The 19,156-nt window shown below is 39.3% G+C and overlaps 3 protein-coding genes across 10 annotated transcripts in view; all 3 read left to right on the top strand.

The window, feature by feature from the left end:
- The first annotated feature begins 884 nt into the window (after nt 1-884).
- pdk2a (pyruvate dehydrogenase kinase 2a) lies at nt 885-7,729 on the top strand. Of its 4 annotated transcripts, XM_027029388.3 has the most exons (11): nt 888-1,127; nt 1,599-1,740; nt 2,845-2,916; nt 3,020-3,204; nt 3,604-3,693; nt 3,819-3,896; nt 4,209-4,285; nt 4,379-4,477; nt 5,658-5,768; nt 5,966-6,079; nt 6,270-7,729. In XM_027029388.3, the coding sequence occupies exons 1-11, from the start codon at nt 1,010-1,012 to the stop codon at nt 6,411-6,413; spliced, it is 1,230 nt and encodes a 409-aa protein (XP_026885189.1). In that variant the 5' UTR covers nt 888-1,009; the 3' UTR covers nt 6,414-7,729. The 4 variants fall into 4 exon arrangements, with proteins under 4 accessions (XP_081554415.1, XP_081554413.1, XP_081554414.1 ...); XM_081698287.1 differs by lacking the exon at nt 2,845-2,916 and having other exon boundaries at nt 886-1,127; XM_081698288.1 differs by lacking the exon at nt 3,819-3,896 and having other exon boundaries at nt 886-1,127.
- A 3,362-nt stretch (nt 7,730-11,091) lies between these two features.
- LOC113589637 (uncharacterized) lies at nt 11,092-13,658 on the top strand. 2 transcript variants are annotated; one of them, XM_081698290.1, is made up of 8 exons: nt 11,092-11,277; nt 11,422-11,496; nt 11,868-11,933; nt 12,037-12,090; nt 12,184-12,253; nt 12,455-12,850; nt 12,941-13,036; nt 13,166-13,658. In XM_081698290.1, the coding sequence occupies exons 1-8, from the start codon at nt 11,275-11,277 to the stop codon at nt 13,567-13,569; spliced, it is 1,164 nt and encodes a 387-aa protein (XP_081554416.1). In that variant the 5' UTR covers nt 11,092-11,274; the 3' UTR covers nt 13,570-13,658. The 2 variants fall into 2 exon arrangements, with proteins under 2 accessions (XP_081554416.1, XP_026885190.2); XM_027029389.3 differs by having other exon boundaries at nt 11,100-11,277; nt 12,422-12,850.
- An 832-nt stretch (nt 13,659-14,490) lies between these two features.
- The window catches only part of myo1d (myosin 1D), a 49,354-nt gene continuing 44,688 nt past the window's right edge, over nt 14,491-19,156 (top strand). The window contains exon 1 of one of the 4 annotated variants that reach the window (XR_014117345.1): nt 14,491-15,073. Coding sequence is in view for 2 of the 4 variants with exons in the window: in XM_081698286.1 (XP_081554412.1) it covers nt 14,979-15,073 (95 nt within the window). In the remaining 2 variants the exon portion in view is untranslated. The remainder of the gene's footprint in view (nt 15,074-19,156) is intronic. The other 3 variants (XM_081698286.1, XM_027029383.3, XM_027029384.3) reach the window with 3 other exon arrangements.

The raw sequence follows: 19,156 nt of genomic DNA, 5'->3' as shown, positions 1-19,156 counted from the left end.
ATTTCACTAGTTTAATTTCACTAGGTTTAATCAAAAATGTCTATTAGTTAAAAAATGATTAACAGTAACTGCGAGATTTTCTTTTTATATTAAACATTCATGTCAGTGTGAATTAAATTCTGAAGGTGAGTCATATAGGCTATCAGTCAGGCCTGAATGATTGCTGGTTGGAACAGGAGTGTGAAATATGCACAACCAACCTGCCTCTCATTGAGGCTGCTTTAATTATGTAAGAATGGATTTGGTCCATTGCACTTGAATGGAACAATTTGTCCTTAGCGATAATTCACTATTCAAAACCAGAAAATGGTGGTCACAAAATTATTCATTAGGAAAAGTTTTCCACTATCCTGAGAAAATTGGCCTTAAGAGATTTCAGTGAACTTGAACAAAAACGAATAAAACAAACAAAGAAAAGAAAAGAAAAGAAAAGAAAAGAAAAGAAAAGAAGAAAAAGAAGTGTTGGACTGAGTGACAGTAACTGTAAGATTTTAATTGCTTTCCGTTTATTTTGATATAATTGATTATTTACAATATCCTGTTTCAAAGACACTAGGAGATAGAAACTATAGTTAGCTTTTTTCAGTGATGTTGGAATTTTTGCCAAAGCCCTAACGTCTCTCCTGCTCCTGGAAACTCGGGACTTGTTTGATCTGACTTGGTTTCACTGCCCACGCTGCAGACGTGCAGAGCAGACAAGGCTTAAGAACGTAAAGGACGGAGCGCATACACATGTTTACGACTCCAGACCAACTGCTTCAACATGTTTTCATATTCACAATGTCACAGTGTCCCACCCCCGCGCCGTATTGGACAGAGCGACAGCTGAACTCCAAAACAAGACCTCTGATTGGATAACGGGCTTTGATACGCGCAAGCCTTTTCAGGGCAAAAATACGCGTTGTAAAACATAGAACATTTTGTCCTGTTATGTTGCTTGTAGGCAACTGCATATTTATTCACTTCTCACTTTCTGTAATCTTTTAATAAGTCTAAATAACGCTTCGCAATGAAGTTTGTTAGGTTTATTATGAAAAATTCTGCTTTGGCCAGTGCGCCGAAACACATCGAGCACTTTGCTAAATTCTCGCCGTCTCCTCTTTCTATGAAACAATTTATTGATTTTGGTGAGTATGTTTCTCAAACGTTATCGTTCTGAATAAAGTCGAAAATGTAGCTAGCAAGCTATAGCTAGATTGTTCAGAACCCTGGCGCACTGCAAAACAGATTTGCAGCAGATAACATATTTAGCTAGCTAGAAAAAAATCGGTCTCAGTAGGGTGTAAGTCGTTAAGTATAATGTGCTAGGTGTTAAATGCTATTCTGCCATGTTTTTATTTTAATTTCGACAGTGTATGATTTCCGAGTTTGGAGTGTAGGGATTAACTAAGGACCTAGCTAGCGAAAACGTTTGACACTGATCCAGTGTTGCATTATATTGGTAGACAACTAGTGTCCATTCAAGTCCATGGTCTATTGTGCAGTGTTTAAATATGTTGGTATATGAAGAACCAAAGAGGCGACCTTTTATGTGTTGTTAACCGTTGGCACTACGTGTAGTTGTCAAACACAACTATGTAAAATTATTGTTTGAGCAGGTTCCACAAATGCATGTGAGAAAACGTCATTCGTTTTCTTGAGGCAAGAACTACCTGTGCGTCTGTCAAACATCATGAAAGAGATCAATTTACTGCCTGACCGACTGCTCTCCACACCATCCGTTCAGATGGTACATAGCTGGTAAGTCAGATTTATATAAATCACTGATCTCATCGTCGTAATCCTGGTTGCATCTCCTCTGGTTTTTAAATAGCCCTTTGTAAATGCTTTTGCAAAAGTGCTATATTGATAGTACATAGTAAACACCTCTTCCCTGGTTTACTTGAAACTGGCCCAGACACTAATGAGGTGAACTTTTGCCTACTTTCTGTACAGTGTTAGGCTAGGCTGAGCAGTCCTTCCAAGAGGGGCTTTGTAACCTTTGCCCTACTTTCACTTCCTCCTCTCCTTACACATATTTACAGACTGTGGTAGCTCAGTGGATAAGATATGTGCCTAGTAATCATACGGTTGGTGGTTCAAGCCCCACCACTGCCATGTTGTCACTATTGGGCCCCTGAGTAAAGCGCTTAACCCTCAGCTTGTGTTCAGTCATACTTGTAAGTTGCTTTGCATAGATATGTCAGCTAAATTCTGTGAATGGAGGAAGCTTTCTAAAGAGATTTACCTTTTGTTTTAGTAGTACACCCCTCATTGGATGGCCTCAGAAAAATTAATTAAAAAAAGCAAGCTGATCAATTGATATAGTTAAATTAAGATGAAATGCAAAAACATGAAAGGCTGGTCTCTTCATTGCTATTTTGCGTTTACGGAATTTAGCAGACGCTCTCATCCAGAGCGACTTGCAAAAGTTACAAAAGTTATTTTAGGAACAAGACAGCTTTTGTATGAACAAGATTCTGTCTGTTCTTAGAACACTCCTCAGTAATAAAAAAAACCTTAGAGATCATATCAAAACACACACACACACGCCATCCACAGTTCCCATGTTGTCCTTTACAGCAGTCATTTTTCAAACTTTGGATTTTTGCTTAATGCTGCCCAAGTTGATCTTTTGTGCACGGGGCACTTTTAACCAATTTCAGAGTATCTCATCAGTAATTCAAGATATTGACATGTGAGAATACCTGTGATAGCTGTGAGATGTGAGAATACCTGTGACAGTAAAGTGACAGTAAGCTGTCACTTTACTCATATGTGTTACTTAGTGTACCGATACTCATTGCCCTTTGTAGTTGTTAACTTTGAAGGAATCCCATGTACTCCATTTCACTCTGTGCTCAGGTATGTTCAGAGTTTGATGGAGATCCTTGAGTTCTTGGAAAAAAGTCCTGATGATCACAGTGTTCTGGGAGAGTAAGTGCAGTAGGATTATACGAACCTCAGATCCATTCTACAATTTTGGCCTGTATTATTATTGGCTTTCTATACGTTCTTTCACACCTGCTCTAACCTTCAGGTTTGTGGAAACACTGGTGAATATCAGAAACAGACACAATGATGTCGTGCCCACCATGGCCCAAGGCGTGATTGAGTACAAAGAGGCTTTCAGTCAAGATCCGCTCACCAATCAGAACATACAGTACTTCTTAGACCGATTCTACATGAGTCGCATATCCATTCGTATGCTTATCAACCAGCACAGTAAGTTGCAGGCTTGATTGATAACATGGCTCTTACTACCAAGCTGCTACCTCTGTTTTCAGATCTGCTGTAACAAAAAAAGCAGATTGAGTATTGCAATCTATACAATCTTTAACATTCTTCTTGTATAAAAAATGTATATTTGCATATTATGTGTAATAGGGCTAAAGTTTCAACAGGACATCATTTTATTTTAGTTAATAGAAGTGGAAGATTCCTTAAGCCCCCCAAATCATTTCCATTCAAAAAGCACCACTGTTGACTGACAAACTGAGGACGGTGCTCTGTAGAACCAGCAGTCACAATTTGAAGACTTACTGTCCCCAGTGTATATTTAGATTAATTTATTTCAGCTGTTTTATGCACATGATGGTTAACTATTTTATTTTTATCCTATAGCTCTGGTTTTTGATGGGGCCACAAATCCTATTCATCCCAACACCATTGGGAGCATTGACCAGCACTGTCAAGTGACAGAGGTTGTCAAAGGTGTAGAATAAGTGCATTCTTTTCTTGTAGTATTATGTGGATACTCTGTTATCTATGACAGACATATGTCAATGTTTTGCACTTTTTGATGTTCTTACATGTTTTAATGACTCATTTGTATCCAGAGGCTTATGAGAGTGCCAAAATGCTTTGTGACCAGTACTACCTCAGCTCCCCTGCCCTGGTGTTGCAGGAGCTCAATAGTGAGTGATGGATTGTGCTGCTTTCGTTTCCAACACCTAGCTACTGTGTCATTGAGCTGTCCGAGCCCCATGACGGGTGAAGCGCCATTATGTTTGTTCACTCAGCAAGTTGTGTGCTCACTCATTAGATTCATAGATAATCACTCAACTTACTGAGGCATGCACTGTGTTTGAGTGGATATGGCTGACTGACTGAAACAGTACTGACGCTGTGACTGAACTCCAATGAACGAGATAGAGGCATTGATGTTTGTACAAAGAAACAGATCAAAAGTTTTTTCATATTTCTTTTTGTCTGTTTCTGTTATACAGCAAACAACAAGAACCAGCCTATCAGCATAGTGTATGTGCCCTCTCATCTCTACCATATGCTGTTCGAGTTGTTCAAGGTGAGCCTGATCATTCTCATGCAGTCCTCTAGAACAAAATCATGTACATAACGTATACTGAGTGTTGCCATGACAAAATCTTTCTTTCATCAGAATGCTATGAGGGCAACTATTGAAAACTATAATGAAGGCAGTAGTCTTCCACCTATTGAGGTTATGGTGGCTCTCGGAGGAGAGGATCTTTCTATAAAGGTTGGTTGAAGTAATGTTTGTTACTTTAAATCAGTGGCAGTCAGTCCCTTCTAAAGCTTCAGAGAAGGGGTTACAAAAAGGTGGATGGAAAGAAATAATAAATCATTTATTAAAAAAGTAAAATAAATAAAAAAAACATCAACCTATTCATATAAGATACTTTCCCATTCTTTGTTACTATTGGATGCATTTCTATCTGAGAGTGGTACTACTCAAAACTGCTCATTAGTATTGCAGGGACTCGCTGCTGTGTCCCTTTTGGTGATATTTTGAAGGGTTCTGTAATGTAAGTCTATTGTCACTGTCTTTGCACAAGTTACCTTAGTCAGTTAACTTTGAAGTGAGACAGACTCTGGAGCATTTATAATTCAAAAGTGTTTTTCAAGGCTACTCTTTAATTAAAATCTCACAATGATTCAGTGAGATGGGCCAACTCTATAAATCTCAGAAAGTAAAAGGCTATGTATGTAGTTTCTATAAGATGAACCATGGAAGGTATGTCTGGCTACCAACTATCCTCCAGCGTACATACCATTCTTGTTGTTGTCTGTAGTTGCAATTAGAGTCGTATTTTGGGAATCCAAGCAATAATTTAACGTTGCATGTAATTTGCGGTGGGAGTGGGGGTTTAGTTGCAGAAAATCAATCAGCCACATCCATTGCACACCATTGGTTTGAACTGATCTTGAATCTCTAAATCTCTTGAATTACTGATGATGTTTCTCTCTTTTCATTACTGGGTTGTTATATTCAGTCCTTAAAATCCTTCCTTATTCATTAATGCAGGCAAACTGCCGTTGCTAATTTTAGATAGGTTTTTGCATGCATCATTTGACATTAAAAGTCTATTAACCCAGTCCCATAGAAACCTGAGCATTCCATTTCCTGGAAAGACACAGACATCCACACCTGCTAGGATATAATGCATCAGATCAGTGGCCTTGTTATTTGGTTACTATGACAACATACTGAACCTTGTTTTGTCCTAATCAATCGCAATTGTGCAACCCTGACCAGAGGCCAGTGAAACATTAGACGCTTGTTTTTTTTCTCTGTCAGTTGTCCTGTCCGTGTGTTACCCCAGTATCACAGGGCTTCAACTGTTCCTCGCAGTGATTTATTAATTTTTTTGTTCCATTTCCTTGCAGCTTTAATGTCTGCTGTCTCTCTCTGCCTGCAGATGACTGACAGGGGTGGTGGAGTTCCTTTCCGGAAGATCGAGAATCTTTTCAGCTACCTGTACTCCACAGCCCCGATTCCACAGCCTGACCAGCAGCACAGAGCTCCTCTGGTGAGACGCGGCTCTTTTCTCTATCATTACATTTCTTTACAGTTGACACAAAGAGGTTCCACGCCGTCATTTGAGCTCAACCGCCAGTGTGGCCGGTAGAGCGATAGGGTGGAAAAGCTGTGTGATTTGCATTGCACAAGTTATTAGCAGCATGTCATTGTGTGGGTCCTCGAATACCTGTCCTGTTTTGTCAACAGGCTGGGTTTGGGTATGGGCTGCCGATCTCTCGTCTCTATGCAAGGTACTTCCAAGGAGACCTTCAGCTCTACTCTATGGAGGGTTACGGGACCGATGCTGTCATTCACCTCAAGGTACGCTTGCTTCTTTAAATCTAATGAACTCAGTCAGAAGTACTAAATAAAACAGGATTGTTTTAATGAGCCTAATTCTGCTTTATTTATCAAAGGAATTATTTCAGATTTATGTTTTATGCAAATGTGTTATGCTCTCTTAAACAAGGCACTGCTTTAGAAATGCCTTGGTGTGTTCTTTTCCCCTCAGGCGCTATCCACAGACTCTGTGGAAAGGCTCCCAGTGTACAACAAGACGGCTCTGCGGAACTACAAGGTGAGTCAGGGGGCAGACGACTGGTGTGTGCCCAGCAGAGAGCCTCTGGACCTGGCTGTGTTCCGACTGGCAAAGTGAGGAGGGAGCAACATCCTCAAGCCCCACCAGGCTCTGACACTGGGACCAGAGAGTAGACCGCCGTCCTGGATGCGGCCCTGCCCTGGGAAGACAGGCAGTCTCTCCTGTAACTCTAGTTATCGCATGCAATAGCTTTCCCCCTGCCATAATCAACTCATGGACTTATTTATTTTTTCTTACTTTTATTCGTTTCATGGTTTCACTTTTGGTTTAATTTTTTCTTTGTCACAACGTCAATTTTGATCTAAGCATGCGTGAGTGAGACGGCCGACAGAGGCGACAGCCTATTGCAGCTCATGCCGTTTGTCTCTCGTGGGAAGTGGCGTTTTGTGGGGGGAGCGTGGCATACAGCCTGTGCCGCTACCCTTGTTAGTGGGCAGGTGGAGAGCCACCTGTCCCTCAAGGTCAGATGCAGCCCTGAGCACCTGTGAAGTAACATTGCCCAGTGGGTGGACCGAAGATAAATCCATGCATAATACTTACATTTACCAATAGACTATATAATCAGAGGTTGATGTGGAATGTGCTGTAATAAGTTAACACTTATTACTGCAAGGACACTCAACTTCCAGTGAATGGCAGATCTTCTGACTTCTCTTTCCATAGGGGTCAGGTGTGTTTGATGACAGTGAACAATTCGTTCACTTAATACAGTTTGTTCAGTTAAATGTCAGTGGTCATATGCAAGTAGTACTATAATGAGAGTCCACATTTGAGTAACGCTTTCATGAAACACCTCTGTGATGTTGCCACATTTCAATATTGTATTGTCACATACCTGGAACATAATTTCAACAGTATTCAGAACAAGGAAAGCTGCATAAAAGAATCAGAATATGTTTCTTGAGTTTGGAACTCAAGCAGTGTGGAACCACAACGAGTGTTATGTATTGCAAGATTTTTAAGTGCATGTTGTCAAATCAGTTATGACATCCCAAGTATATTATTATTGCCTTGGTTAAACTGTTGTGTGATCGTACACTTAATCACCCTAACATTACTTCCTTGATTGAATGCACTCCATGTATTTTTATTTTTTTTTGAGTGTCTTTTGCTTCTAAATTTATTCTTGTACCTTCAGGCTTGCATTAGATGTTTCTGCCAAAATAAAAACAATATAACTGTTAGGTAGATTAGACTCTGCAGCTTAAACCTTGTCTGATGCAACTTTCTTTCAGGTTGTGCTTTTTTATTTTTCTTTATTTTATGTGAACAAACAGGTAAGAGATAAGAGAACTTATCTCTACCTTTGCATATATATCTGTGTGCCTCCCCTTGTTTCCTGTAATAAATAAATGACCCATTCTGAACGTGAACCATGCAGCCTTTCAGGACCATTGTATAATGTATGCCATATTTGATCCTTCATGGCAAATGAAGGAGAGCTAATATTTTTCTAATAAAATCTGTTTCCATTGTATTTATAATGTATATACATATAATGGAAATAAACATGTTCAAATAATAATAAAACAAACTTTTTCTCCCCATTCATAAAATTTGCTTTGGCATCATAAGCTGTGTTATTTCCTCAGAGTCAGAAAGTTGGCATGCAGATCATATGTAATGATGACAGAGGCTAATATCTAATAATCATCATCTCACACGCTGTTTCATGTTAATAGCTGATTAATTGTCAAGTGCTTATCTGGAAATGGAGCTGATTAAGAAGTGCAAGTTGAGACACTGCATGCTGGCCATCCGCCCAGTGAGTGAAAGGCAATAAACAACTTCCAAAGCTTGTATGTAATATGCTATTGGCTTGGCATGGTTGGATGGAAAAAATTTGAGAAAGCCTCTTAAAATAGACAGCAGAAAAACAACAGGCTTCTAGCAGAACCACATGGTCCAGCAGAGAACAAACTTTGACAAAGACTTGTATGAGATTGACCTACAATCAGTTTTTAGATGTATTTGTTTGTAGTTATTGTTGCATATTAAACCTCAATTACATTTGGTATGTTTTATGTTTAGAATGTATGATAAGCTCACAGTAATTAGTATGTTCTCAGAGTCCATGGTTTGCTGTGATGTTTCTCATTGATCTTTGGCAAGGTCAGCTCTGCTATCAAACACTGCTGCCTGTTTACAATCCACAGCGAAATACCCTTCAGAGAAAGTGGCTTATCTTACTTTACACTTTATCATGTACTGTAACATTGTGTGCCCACTGGCCTGGTTTGTGGGCCTGTTTACTACTGTAGAGTCAAGGGGTAGCCAAAACTATAGTGTGGTACCCTTTGTCTTTGTTCTAATACAAAGCCCACAAGCCTCAGATTTAACAGGTTCACCATGCGTGTGCAAGGACTGAGTAAAGCGAATCTGCTTTTGATTATTGTCCAGTGAACACATATGAATATGTGTGAATTTGCTTTTTTAAAGATCTCTTTGCTCACAGTTTCAACACATGTTGAGGAATTCTGCACACATATTCAAGCATCTCAGAGTGCAGGGCAGATGGCATCCTTCTAGCAGAGTGTCCTCTCGAGCAACTGTTCCAGGCCCTGCAGCTACACATCAACAGCAGGGGGCCATATACAGTCATCTCAAATGACTCTAATGCATTTGACGTAGGCACTGAACATTTTGTGGCATGCCTTCCATACCTCTGGGCTGTTTACTGCTCTCCCACTCACGTGATGCGCTGCTGGCGGCTCTAACGTCCCTGTAGCAGGATTTTAGAGTACTGTCTCGATGGAATTGGTTTTAGTCCATTGGTCATTGATCTCTTTTGCCCTAGAACTTGTGGCTCGAAAAATCCAACTTATAGCAGTTAGGCCATGAGCTGGCCATGAAACTTTCTGTTGGTTCGAATACGCAATATAGATATTTTCTTCTGTGACTAAGAAACAAGTGCAATCTGAATCTTCAATTGGGATTAAGACACAGCTGCATTACACCATTACAACTGTTAATTAACCTGAAAGATTCAGTGTCATTTATTTAGACCTGGCTGTGCATCAATGTTTACATTATGAAATATGTTAGGTTTCAAACTGAGCCTGTAATGAATGCTCATTTTATACTAGGTCAGCACTGCGTGTTCGCCCCCCTGTGGCCTCTCCTTATCACTGCATTGTCTTTCATCCTCATTGAGCTGTTGCTGACGTCTCTACAGCTATCTAGAGGAGCCCCGCAGCTTCAGCTCCAGTGTTCTGTAATTACTTAGCCTGAAATAAGTTCTCACTCTTCAAGCTAACAGATTTACATTTTATTATGCCGCCCATAAAATTTTACAAGTAGGGCCTATTTCTCTCTGAGAGCCACTTAAATCCATTTCCATTCATTGCATTCCAGTGGTTCCAATAGCCCCAAGATGTTTTTCATACTGTGTGAGCTGAAGTTATAAGCTTCAGTTGGCCCATGAGATGCCATTGATTCTGATCATTTAGAATTTACTGTGAGTTAACTGCTTCAGCACCAAGTATTTTTGGTATGCTTAAGCGGCATCTCATCAGCTCCGTTTTGCTGATATTGACTCTTTTGCACTTACACTAACCAGTCACTTGTGGCACATGTGGTTTCTGACTGATACTTACACGAACAAAATCCTAAACGGACACATAAGAATGTGTGAAGGGGAAAGCTGAAGCCTTTTTGTGTTGCTGCATATTTGCTGCCAATAAACAACCATCTAAAAAGTAAAACATAAATGAAACATTATTTATTCCTGGGAAATGTGTTTGAATTTAATTTCTAGTTTACAGCAACAGCAGTTCTGGTATTCATAACTGTAGCATATTGTAAGTCAGAACTGAATTAATAAACCACTGAATTAATGAAAAAAGAAAGAAAAATAAATATTCTGATTTTAGATTATCTAGCTACCATAACACTAGTTGAAGAAATATATAACACAAAATATGTAACACTTTACATTACATAGTCATGTTTACAGCATGAGTATTAGTTACAGTAAAAAAAAAACAAAAAAAACCCCAAAGTATAACAACAATTTGATACTTGGTAGTCACTCTGCATGTACTCTGAACACTGATGCACTGTTTTCCATTATGTAAGGACAGAGTATTAGTAGTATGTGGCAAAATAAAATAATCTATGATCAACACAATAGAATTAGAAAACAACAGAAACAAATGACCATTCTTTGCAGACTGTGGGTCAGGCAGCGCAAGTGTTTAAAAGGAAGTAGGCTCGCGGCTGCAACCATGCTGCGAGCACTGTCAGTGACAAGTGTAGTTATAATTTTCCCATAATGTTCCATTCTTTTGCGACATCCAGACAATGATCAGCCCGTGTCTCTGCATAGTTTCACGTTTCTTTTGTACTCACACTTAGTGCAAATGACTGCAGATTCAATTCTTTATCAGTGAAGTACGCATTAATTGCATACATTTTTTTAGCACATTAAATATTTCAAACTAATCGCAACAATTACCGCATTAATTTTGACAGCGCTAGTTATTACACATTCTTAGTCAGTATTTTACACTGCTATTAATATTATAGTTAAACTATAACACTGGCTATCTCATGCCACTGGAATATGGAACATTTAATATTGTTATTTAATAAATTATTTATACGAACTTTTTACATGCTGAACCTCTTTGCATTCCAACATGATAAGTAGCTGTACTTTGGTAATTGTCCTACACAGTACATTTCATTTCAAGTACAGATAATAAACAGCATCCCTTTGTTTTGCTGACCTCATGATCAAAAGTTGCCTATAGACGTTTTCATGTGCATGTTTGCATCTTCCATGTGAATGCTGGTGTGAAACTCTAACTTCTCTTTTATTGGGTGCTTCACCCTGCAGGACTCCTGTGTCGTCTATAAAGCAAGTGCTTATGCTCCATTTTGGCTTTTCATTTTCAGTGATCTGTACCTATGAGGAATGGTAAGCAACCAGCTGCTTTACATTGCTTTACCTTGACATCTCAAATGAAAATTGCAAATGTAAACATCTTTTGCATACTTAACTTGTAGCCAATGAATGACTTGAACAAATCATTTAGGGAGACAAAATATCTCCTACTTACAGATGTTTGCCTCAGGCATTTGGGTGCTAGCTGCACTGTTTGTCTGTGCAGCCAGCACAAAGGAGGCTGGGAACTCGGTAAGCATAAAGTAGTCAGAAACTAAAGAAAATACTCATACATATACATAGTTTGTTTTCTTTTGTATCTGATATTACCTGTTGCACCCTCAAATGCACAAAAAGTAATATTTATACCTCCCTAAGTTTAGAATTGTATATTTTTGAATAAGGGATTTAGTTGTATTTCGTAAATATTCCTAAATTAGCACTGGAACAAAAATAAAAGGATTTAGAGAAATGTCAATAGTTTTATTCTCTACAGTATTACTGCATTTATGGTATTATTATTTTTAAAAATGTCACACACACATGCACATCAGCTAGAACATGAACCATTCATATTGTACAGACCTTTTACTTCATAAATCTAAGATTATATTGTCTTCTAGTATGAAATGAAAGTGTGGAGGACAAATGACAGGTCCTTACAGGAGCCGCTTGCTCTGGTGTACACGGTATAGTAGAACTGCCTGGGCTTTTCTGAAAACTAAAGCATTAGCACCAAGAATGTACTGTAAAGTGCATAAAGTCATTTTTCTGGATTTTCTTTTTTGGTAGGAGATAGAAAACTTGTACCATCAACAATCTTTAATGAAAGAGAACATGAAAAAGGTAACAGCTGTACCAAAACCTCCAGCTTTAGATCTATTTGCACTTTTATACATTGTTTTTTTATTTTTATTTTAATAAGAGCCTTTTTTGTAGGCTATGATGCACTGTACCCAAACGCAAGCATACAAAGAAAATGGTGCGAATGTAACATCTCTGCAAGCAGGTCAGTACATTTTAATTTTTCTACAATAAATATACAAACAAACATGTAGGGTGTTGGTTTCAACCTGATTACAAAGAAGCAAGTATAAAAAAAGAGAATAAAAATGGATTAAGTTGTATAAATCAGTAAAATATTGTCTATGAGGTTTCTACATGCTTCCGCTCCCAGGCAGCGGCCCTGTGCTTTATCCCTTTGCCCAAGATGAAGACAGTGAGGCAGAAGCCAGATTTGACCCCTGCTATCATTACACTGTGCTGGACCAGGCCTGGAGGGCGACAAACTTTAGCACCAAGAATGTCGCCTGCGACAAGCGTGTAAACTGGAGAGGCTGGTACCGCATGTTCTACCGTGGCAGGAGCATTCAAATGCCTGAGCTCTGTATCAAGAAGGAAAGGTGTGGAACACATGCCCCGCTGTGGCTTGCAGGGGGGCACCCAAGCCTGTGTGATGGCATCGTCACCCGTAGGGTCTGCGGCCACTGGAACAACAACTGCTGTGCCTTCAAATCTCCTCCCATCAAAGTGAAAGCATGCAAGGGCAACTACTATGTCTACCAGTTTGTCCAGCCGAAGGCCTGCCATTTGGCCTACTGTGCAGGTGGGAACTGATTTCCGATTCACGAATGCTCTGGCAGCTATCGGAGCTCCCGATTATTCATTTGTTTCAATCGCTTTTGCATACTTTCAGATGTGAACACGCTTGTGTGTGGGTGGTGCAGGAAAAATGAAATTTGCTCCAGCAGGGACAAGATCAATTGGTTTTGTAAGAAAACAAAAAGCAGAGGTAAGTCTATATATGCTCCACTTAATACACAGACGTCAAGTACCTAACTTAATTCTAAGACACACATGAAGGAATCTTGCCTCTTACCATGGTATCATTGCGATCTTTTCTTTTAACGATGATCTACAGCGAAAGCAAAAGTCCACTTCTTCGCCTCCTATCCCGGCCGCCTGTCAGGGAAAGTGAACCGCATCCAATACAAGAAGGTGTACGTCAATGTGGGACGGGCCTTCAATCGGCGCACGGGTGTGTTCACGGCACCAGTCGCAGGTGTCTATCAGTTCTTCTTCTCCACACAGAGTGGAACTAATGGTGCCAAGACTGACCTGTGGCTTGTAGTGAATGGCTACTGGGTCGCTGTGTCTCACACTCGAATCAGTAGCTCAAACTCAGTGGGAAATCTCTCTACATACATGACAACTTTACGCAAGGGTGCCTTGGTGTACATAACCCATAACTGTGGAAACTCTTGGGCGAATGCAGCTTCCAATACCATTACGTTTGGGGGTTCACTGCTTTTAGAAAGAAGGTGAAAGTACAAAATTAGCCATGTCTATCTATCTATCTATCTATCTATATATATATATATATATACATACATATATACATACATATATACATACACACACACACCAAAATGAATATAGCCTATGGTCTGAATGGGGGTATTCAATTTCATGACAAATATATAGATAATTTTCAAAAATGATTGTGAACAACATATTAAAGGAATATGGATGTTTCAAATTTTCTTATTTTGCTTTATTTTTTAATGTTCCCTGTTTTCTGTGCAACGTTTTTGTATTTTTATGTTCGAGTGTAAATCATCGCCTAGGACTTTGAGGTGACTCGGTAAATTGTCATTACCTTCTATGAGCACAGGGGAGCGCAATAATGTCATCGCTGTGCAGCAGCGTGAACGTGCACAAGATGGCCCTCGGTCATAGGTAGACTAACACCGAGCAACCTGGTGCATGGTCTGTGTAAGATGCATTGAATTTAAAAATATTTAAATTTCTCAACATTGTGGTCTCTTGTGTGGTTAGTGAAAGTATATTAAATGACAATTTATGTAATATTTGTACTTAAATATTACACAGGTAAGTCAGGCCATATTGTCTTAAAGATCTTACCTGAATCATCCCAGTACGATTTTCTTCTCTCTTCACCGTCAAATTAAGAGTCAAAGAACCATTAAAAAACAAACAAAACAAATAAACAAAAAGAACAACCGTAGTGGACTCTTTAGGACTACACTTAAAACACATTGTAAGTGTTTTCATTGCCTTATATGGCTATAGTGAAAAGCATTCTTGATTATGATATTTTTTTCCCCATAGAGCCCTCAAGCTACTAATAGAAATGTGCTGCTGCGAAATGTAACCTAACACCTTAAAATATAGGCTATTTTATTAGAGCGCGTTTACGTCTCTTATGAGTCAAGCCTGGTCACATATGGCGAGCTAAAGAGGTAGTTAAACGAAGCGTGTTTCGGGCGTTTAGAGAGGAGGAGCACTGCAACACTGCTGGAATACCATTCGTTGTTTCACGGGCCACTGCGCGTCAGGAAAGCGGCGTGAACTTCCCAGTCAGGAGTCTGGAATGACGGTCGATTCAACTAGCTTTCACGCCTCAGAAACCTTGTAGGCAACACGTTGCTGAAAATTGTCAAGGTTAATGAGGATTCACGTTTTCCGGTGGACTTCTGAAACGGAACGACGCGACTCTTTTTGAAAGAACCGTGAGAGAAAATAGAAGCATTTGTGTTTTCAGCAGTTGACTTGGATGATGGTTGATAATTTATCTTCATTCTCATCACTTTTATGTAAACTGTGTAGATTACGCTGGTCTGGTCCGTGGGTTGTACACGTTGCTTAACTTAAGTTTGGTGGTGAGTTTCTGTCAGAAATACATAGGTGTTCGTTTTTGGATAAAACACATTATGGCCGAGCAAGAAAGTTTGGAATTCGGAAAGGCGGACTTTGTTCTTCTGGACACCGTGTCTTTGGAAGACTTTATGGCCAACCTTAAACTCAGGTAAGCGACTTGCACGGTCATTCACCTTATCTGAGTTACGCATAGCAATTGGTTGAAAACAAGTGCACTTTGATTAATGTTTGTCCTACAAGCAGTAGGATATACCACGATTATTGTGTGTAGTTATTATGTAGCATGTCCTGAGTTACAGACTGGAGGGGGAAAAATGAAGGCAGCAGTTTATCACTTTGCACTTTTTGTCAAACTGTATCTGTGCGGCTGACCCACCAAAAAGTGTCTGATAGAGATATCTTTAATAATGCCTACGTTCTAACATGCAGCTAGATGAAACTCAAAATCGGTGGCAGAAAAAGATTCTGATTGGTGGATGCACATTTGCAGTGAAGACAACTGATATATAGAAGAAAATCAAAGTGTGACTGTTGAGCACTGTAATTTCTCCATGCTATTAATAGGAAGTCACATTTATTGCCACTGATGTTGTTATATTATCCAGTCTGGAAAATGTGCATAAATAATTGGTTGGAGATTTTAATCACTGGATCATTAACGACCAATTGTCTCTCCCAAACAAAAGACAAGATGGCCTGCAAAAAAAAATATTAGCCTGCTCTTTACAGAGCTTCTTGCTGCCGCCTTTGATAAATATATGTATCATGTTTTGCTTAACATCATGTACAATTATGTCATCAACCACAGGCTGCACCTGCTTATGCTTTGTGCACTGAGTAGCTATTGGGGTGTTGACAATGAAAATTCCCCTTACATACAACCACAGTGTTCACACAGTGGCAGAGTTTGATGAAGATAACCCATCTTTTTCGCTCTATGTTTTGATGAAAGCTTATCACATTTCCATGTTACTTGTCTGTTAATGAATGGCTGGCTGCCTGTGATCTAGTAACTAGGACAGCAGAGTGCCAAGTATCCCAAATGAATAGCCTCTAGGCTTATCATAATAAAATATTTGACCTTGCATAATCAGTGACCTAAAATTCAAATTAAACATTAGTTATTATTTTTATTATTGTGAATCTTGATGGCCTTCACAGTTAAATTGCATTGCAGTGTAGCCAAAGCATGAAGGATTAAGCATGTTTGTTTCCTAAAGTTAAGTGATGAATATTTTTGGTTTTGTTTGAACTAGAAACATGGATTGGTAGAATCACTTTATTCTATTTTTTCACCAGTCCATCTTCCAAAACATGATCCAGAGTTGAATAAATATATGTCTTATTGTCTGGTAGCAGTGAGGCTGTGCGGTTGTGCATGCTCTGGTTTTTCCAGACTCCCCTCAGCCATGGTCTGGGTGAGCGTTTGACTTTCTCTCCGGTCTGCAGATGGCCTGTGCAATTTATTTGCCGAGGGTGTGACCAGGCGTGCTTCCTGCTACTTGCCCTGCTCCACATGTGTGTCTGGAGCTCCGTTAAGAGTTGCTGAGGCAGGGGTGCTCTAGGTCCCAGTTTGTGCCCTTTGGAGTGATGGGGTGCTCTCGTGATCTGTGTTACACACTCGCCCCAGACCTTGTAGTGCTTGACTCACAATACTCTTCAATAAAAACAAACAAACAAAACAAAGAACCTGAAGCATTATAGATTTTGGTGATGAGAATACACAAAATAAATGATACGTTTCTATAAGGTTGATTTAGGTTTTGACAGTTCTGCATACTATTTACTATGCATCCAGTGGATATCAGCTGTGTTTGCACTGATCAGCCAGGCTTCTGATACCAGGAAGAAAAGGACACGAAGTATAATGGACCTGGAATGCAGACCTTTTGTTATAGTTTGGTTTGGTTTGTGAAACTGCTTCTAGGGAGCTTGACATTCAAGATGATCACGCAGCTGTATGAGCTCGCTCGGGCTCCTCATATAGAGGTGTGTACATTAAACAAGTGTCTGCTGGTGACACGTATAGTATTTTACACTGTTCATAACCTTAACTGTGTTTGAGACCATGTTTACATGTCAGTAGTATAGTTTGTGTGAGCAGCCTGCAAACAGTGCTTAACGGATGTGCACTGATGTGCACTCACTGTCTTTATGTGGCAGGGTTCATTTGATGGGAAATATTTTGGAAATGATCTGCACATTTCCCAAAACAATTATAAGGGCTACTTGTGACATTTTAAGATTTCCTTCAGACAGCACCACTGGAGCTTCAGAGCAACCAGCTGATGAGCACTACACCATGTCAATAGGCTGAACTGCTTTCTAATATGTGCTCTCTGTGTCTCAAACCTCCTGTGTGTTTCTTTGAAAAGGGAATAGCCACTCCCTGCATGCAAGAGGTCCCCTTTGTTGCCTTAGTCCCTGTCCATAGCACACCGGCAAATTAACAACCCTCCAGGAAATTGAGAGCATGTATGTCAGTGGACTGATGAGCTGTTAAGAAACTATTTGATTTTGGAAATTATTTGATGTATGTGATTTATTTGCTCTCACTATTCTTGTTGGCTATTCTTGGTTTAATTTGCCCAATATCAAACCCACTACATAACATTTGGTCTTTGACAGTTAGTGCTTTTTGTTTGAATGCTATAATAATTTAGGCCTGTTTGGGTTCAGAATGTTGCTGTGGTGCCTCTTTGTTACACGTTTTGGTTATAGATATTTATGCATGTAGGTTTCATCATGATGTGAAGACTATATAGCACACATCTTTGGACTGTTGATCTTGGCCTGTCCGTTCTTTGCTGAGAGTGGAACTGTAGACTTGAATACAAAGTCTTTTATCCATAGCTAATTGAGAATGCAGTATCTGAGGCTCATAAAGGTTGAATTTCAACAGGTTTAGTATTGTGTATCAAATTAACATGGGTTTTATTGTGGCGATCGTTCAGTTGAAGTGGATAAGAAAACTAGATCAGCTGGTTGTTGAATTATAAATACCTTAGGTATTTAGCTGCTACTTAATTGTAGAACAAAATGTCACTGTGTCTTCCCAATTTTACATTAAATGTTCACTTGTTGCCTTAACAGCACATAATGGCTGCATGGAGCCCATCTGTGACACATGGCAACCTGATTCCCTCCCTGCAGAGAAGGCACAGAGATCAAAGGCTCCTTAGAGCTCTCAGGTGTACAAAGAGTCAGACACAAGGTTAAAGGTTCTTCTTCCTCTTCTTGTATGCATATGGTAGGTGGAACCAATAGAACCAAGTTGTCCAGGCCTTAGGAAGGCAAAATAGGTCAGCAAAAGAGATGAATGTTCATATACAGTGGTTTACAGTATTCTGAGCACACCCTGATTTAATTGATCCTTTTAAAAGTCCCAATATGGAGAAAGAATATCACTGAAAAAAAATATTTTCCATTGCTTTGCTAAAGGCTCTCGGAATTTACCTCCTGGCATCCCACATTATGAGCCTCTGACCAGGAAAGGCCTCTTTCCTGTTCCACTGCTGCCTAGAAAGCCATCTTCTCTCTTGGGCTTGGAGCACTGGCGTGTTTGCCCATAGCTAAGAGTTCTGACTTGACCAAATATCTCACAGTCCCCCTCTTTAATACAAAATAAACAAATGGATTTAGTGAAGATCGCAGCTACTTCAGGCTATTCCCAAACAATCCAAATAAAATCAGATTTAATTGTGTTAATTATACTTCCTTCATTTTATTGAAATGTTTCTTTTCCATCTTTGTTACTTAAAGCAGGTACTATTCACAAATTAGGCTATTATAGGACATTTTTTTTCTAACTAGATTAATTTCTTTTGCTTTTTTCTTGTATTACTGCATTATAGCTACAGTTTTGTGGGCTAAAATTGCCTCCATTTAAATCTGTCTTCAGCACATGAAAGCCCTAATATTTGCTAATTGATGATTTGTTTTTGGTTAATGTGCTGCTGAAATCCAGCCTTCACACTGTCGCATCTGCTGTTCTGCCTCTTACCATCCTTTGCTTTGCTATGACTGTGCTTTTCAGCTATCTGGAGCTGTACTCCAAGTACAAACAATAAAATAATAATAATAATAATAATAATAATAATAATAATAATAATAATAAAAATCAGGCTGTCTCTGTAATGGTGAAAATACGTCTGTCTTCCTGAAAGGCTGGGTTGGGGTCTGATTTAAATAAATAAATAAATTAATTAATTAAAAAAAAGGCCCCTTTCTC

The sequence above is a fragment of the Electrophorus electricus genome, chromosome 15 (genome assembly GCF_041902795.1).
Source record: "Electrophorus electricus isolate QZ-2024a chromosome 15, ASM4190279v1, whole genome shotgun sequence".
Lineage (NCBI taxonomy): Eukaryota > Metazoa > Chordata > Actinopteri > Gymnotiformes > Gymnotidae > Electrophorus > Electrophorus electricus.
Note: the sequence above shows the minus strand (reverse complement) of the source record. Positions and strands in the feature narration are given on the sequence as shown.

What these genes read in the sequence shown, in the direction of transcription:
- pdk2a (XM_027029388.3), top strand. Translation starts at nt 1,010, where the DNA reads ATGAAGTTTGTTAGGTTTATTATGAAAAATTCTGCTTTGGCCAGTGCG. An exon ending in GAAACAATTTATTGATTTTG is followed by an intron (nt 1,128 to 1,598) that starts GTGAGTATGTTT and finishes TTGTTTGAGCAG; the next exon opens with GTTCCACAAATGCATGTGAG. An exon ending in GAGAGGATCTTTCTATAAAG is followed by an intron (nt 4,478 to 5,657) that starts GTTGGTTGAAGT and finishes CTCTGCCTGCAG; the next exon opens with ATGACTGACAGGGGTGGTGG.
- LOC113589637 (XM_027029389.3), top strand. An exon ending in TGAAAGAGAACATGAAAAAG is followed by an intron (nt 12,091 to 12,183) that starts GTAACAGCTGTA and finishes CCTTTTTTGTAG; the next exon opens with GCTATGATGCACTGTACCCA. An exon ending in TAAGAAAACAAAAAGCAGAG is followed by an intron (nt 13,037 to 13,165) that starts GTAAGTCTATAT and finishes GATGATCTACAG; the next exon opens with CGAAAGCAAAAGTCCACTTC.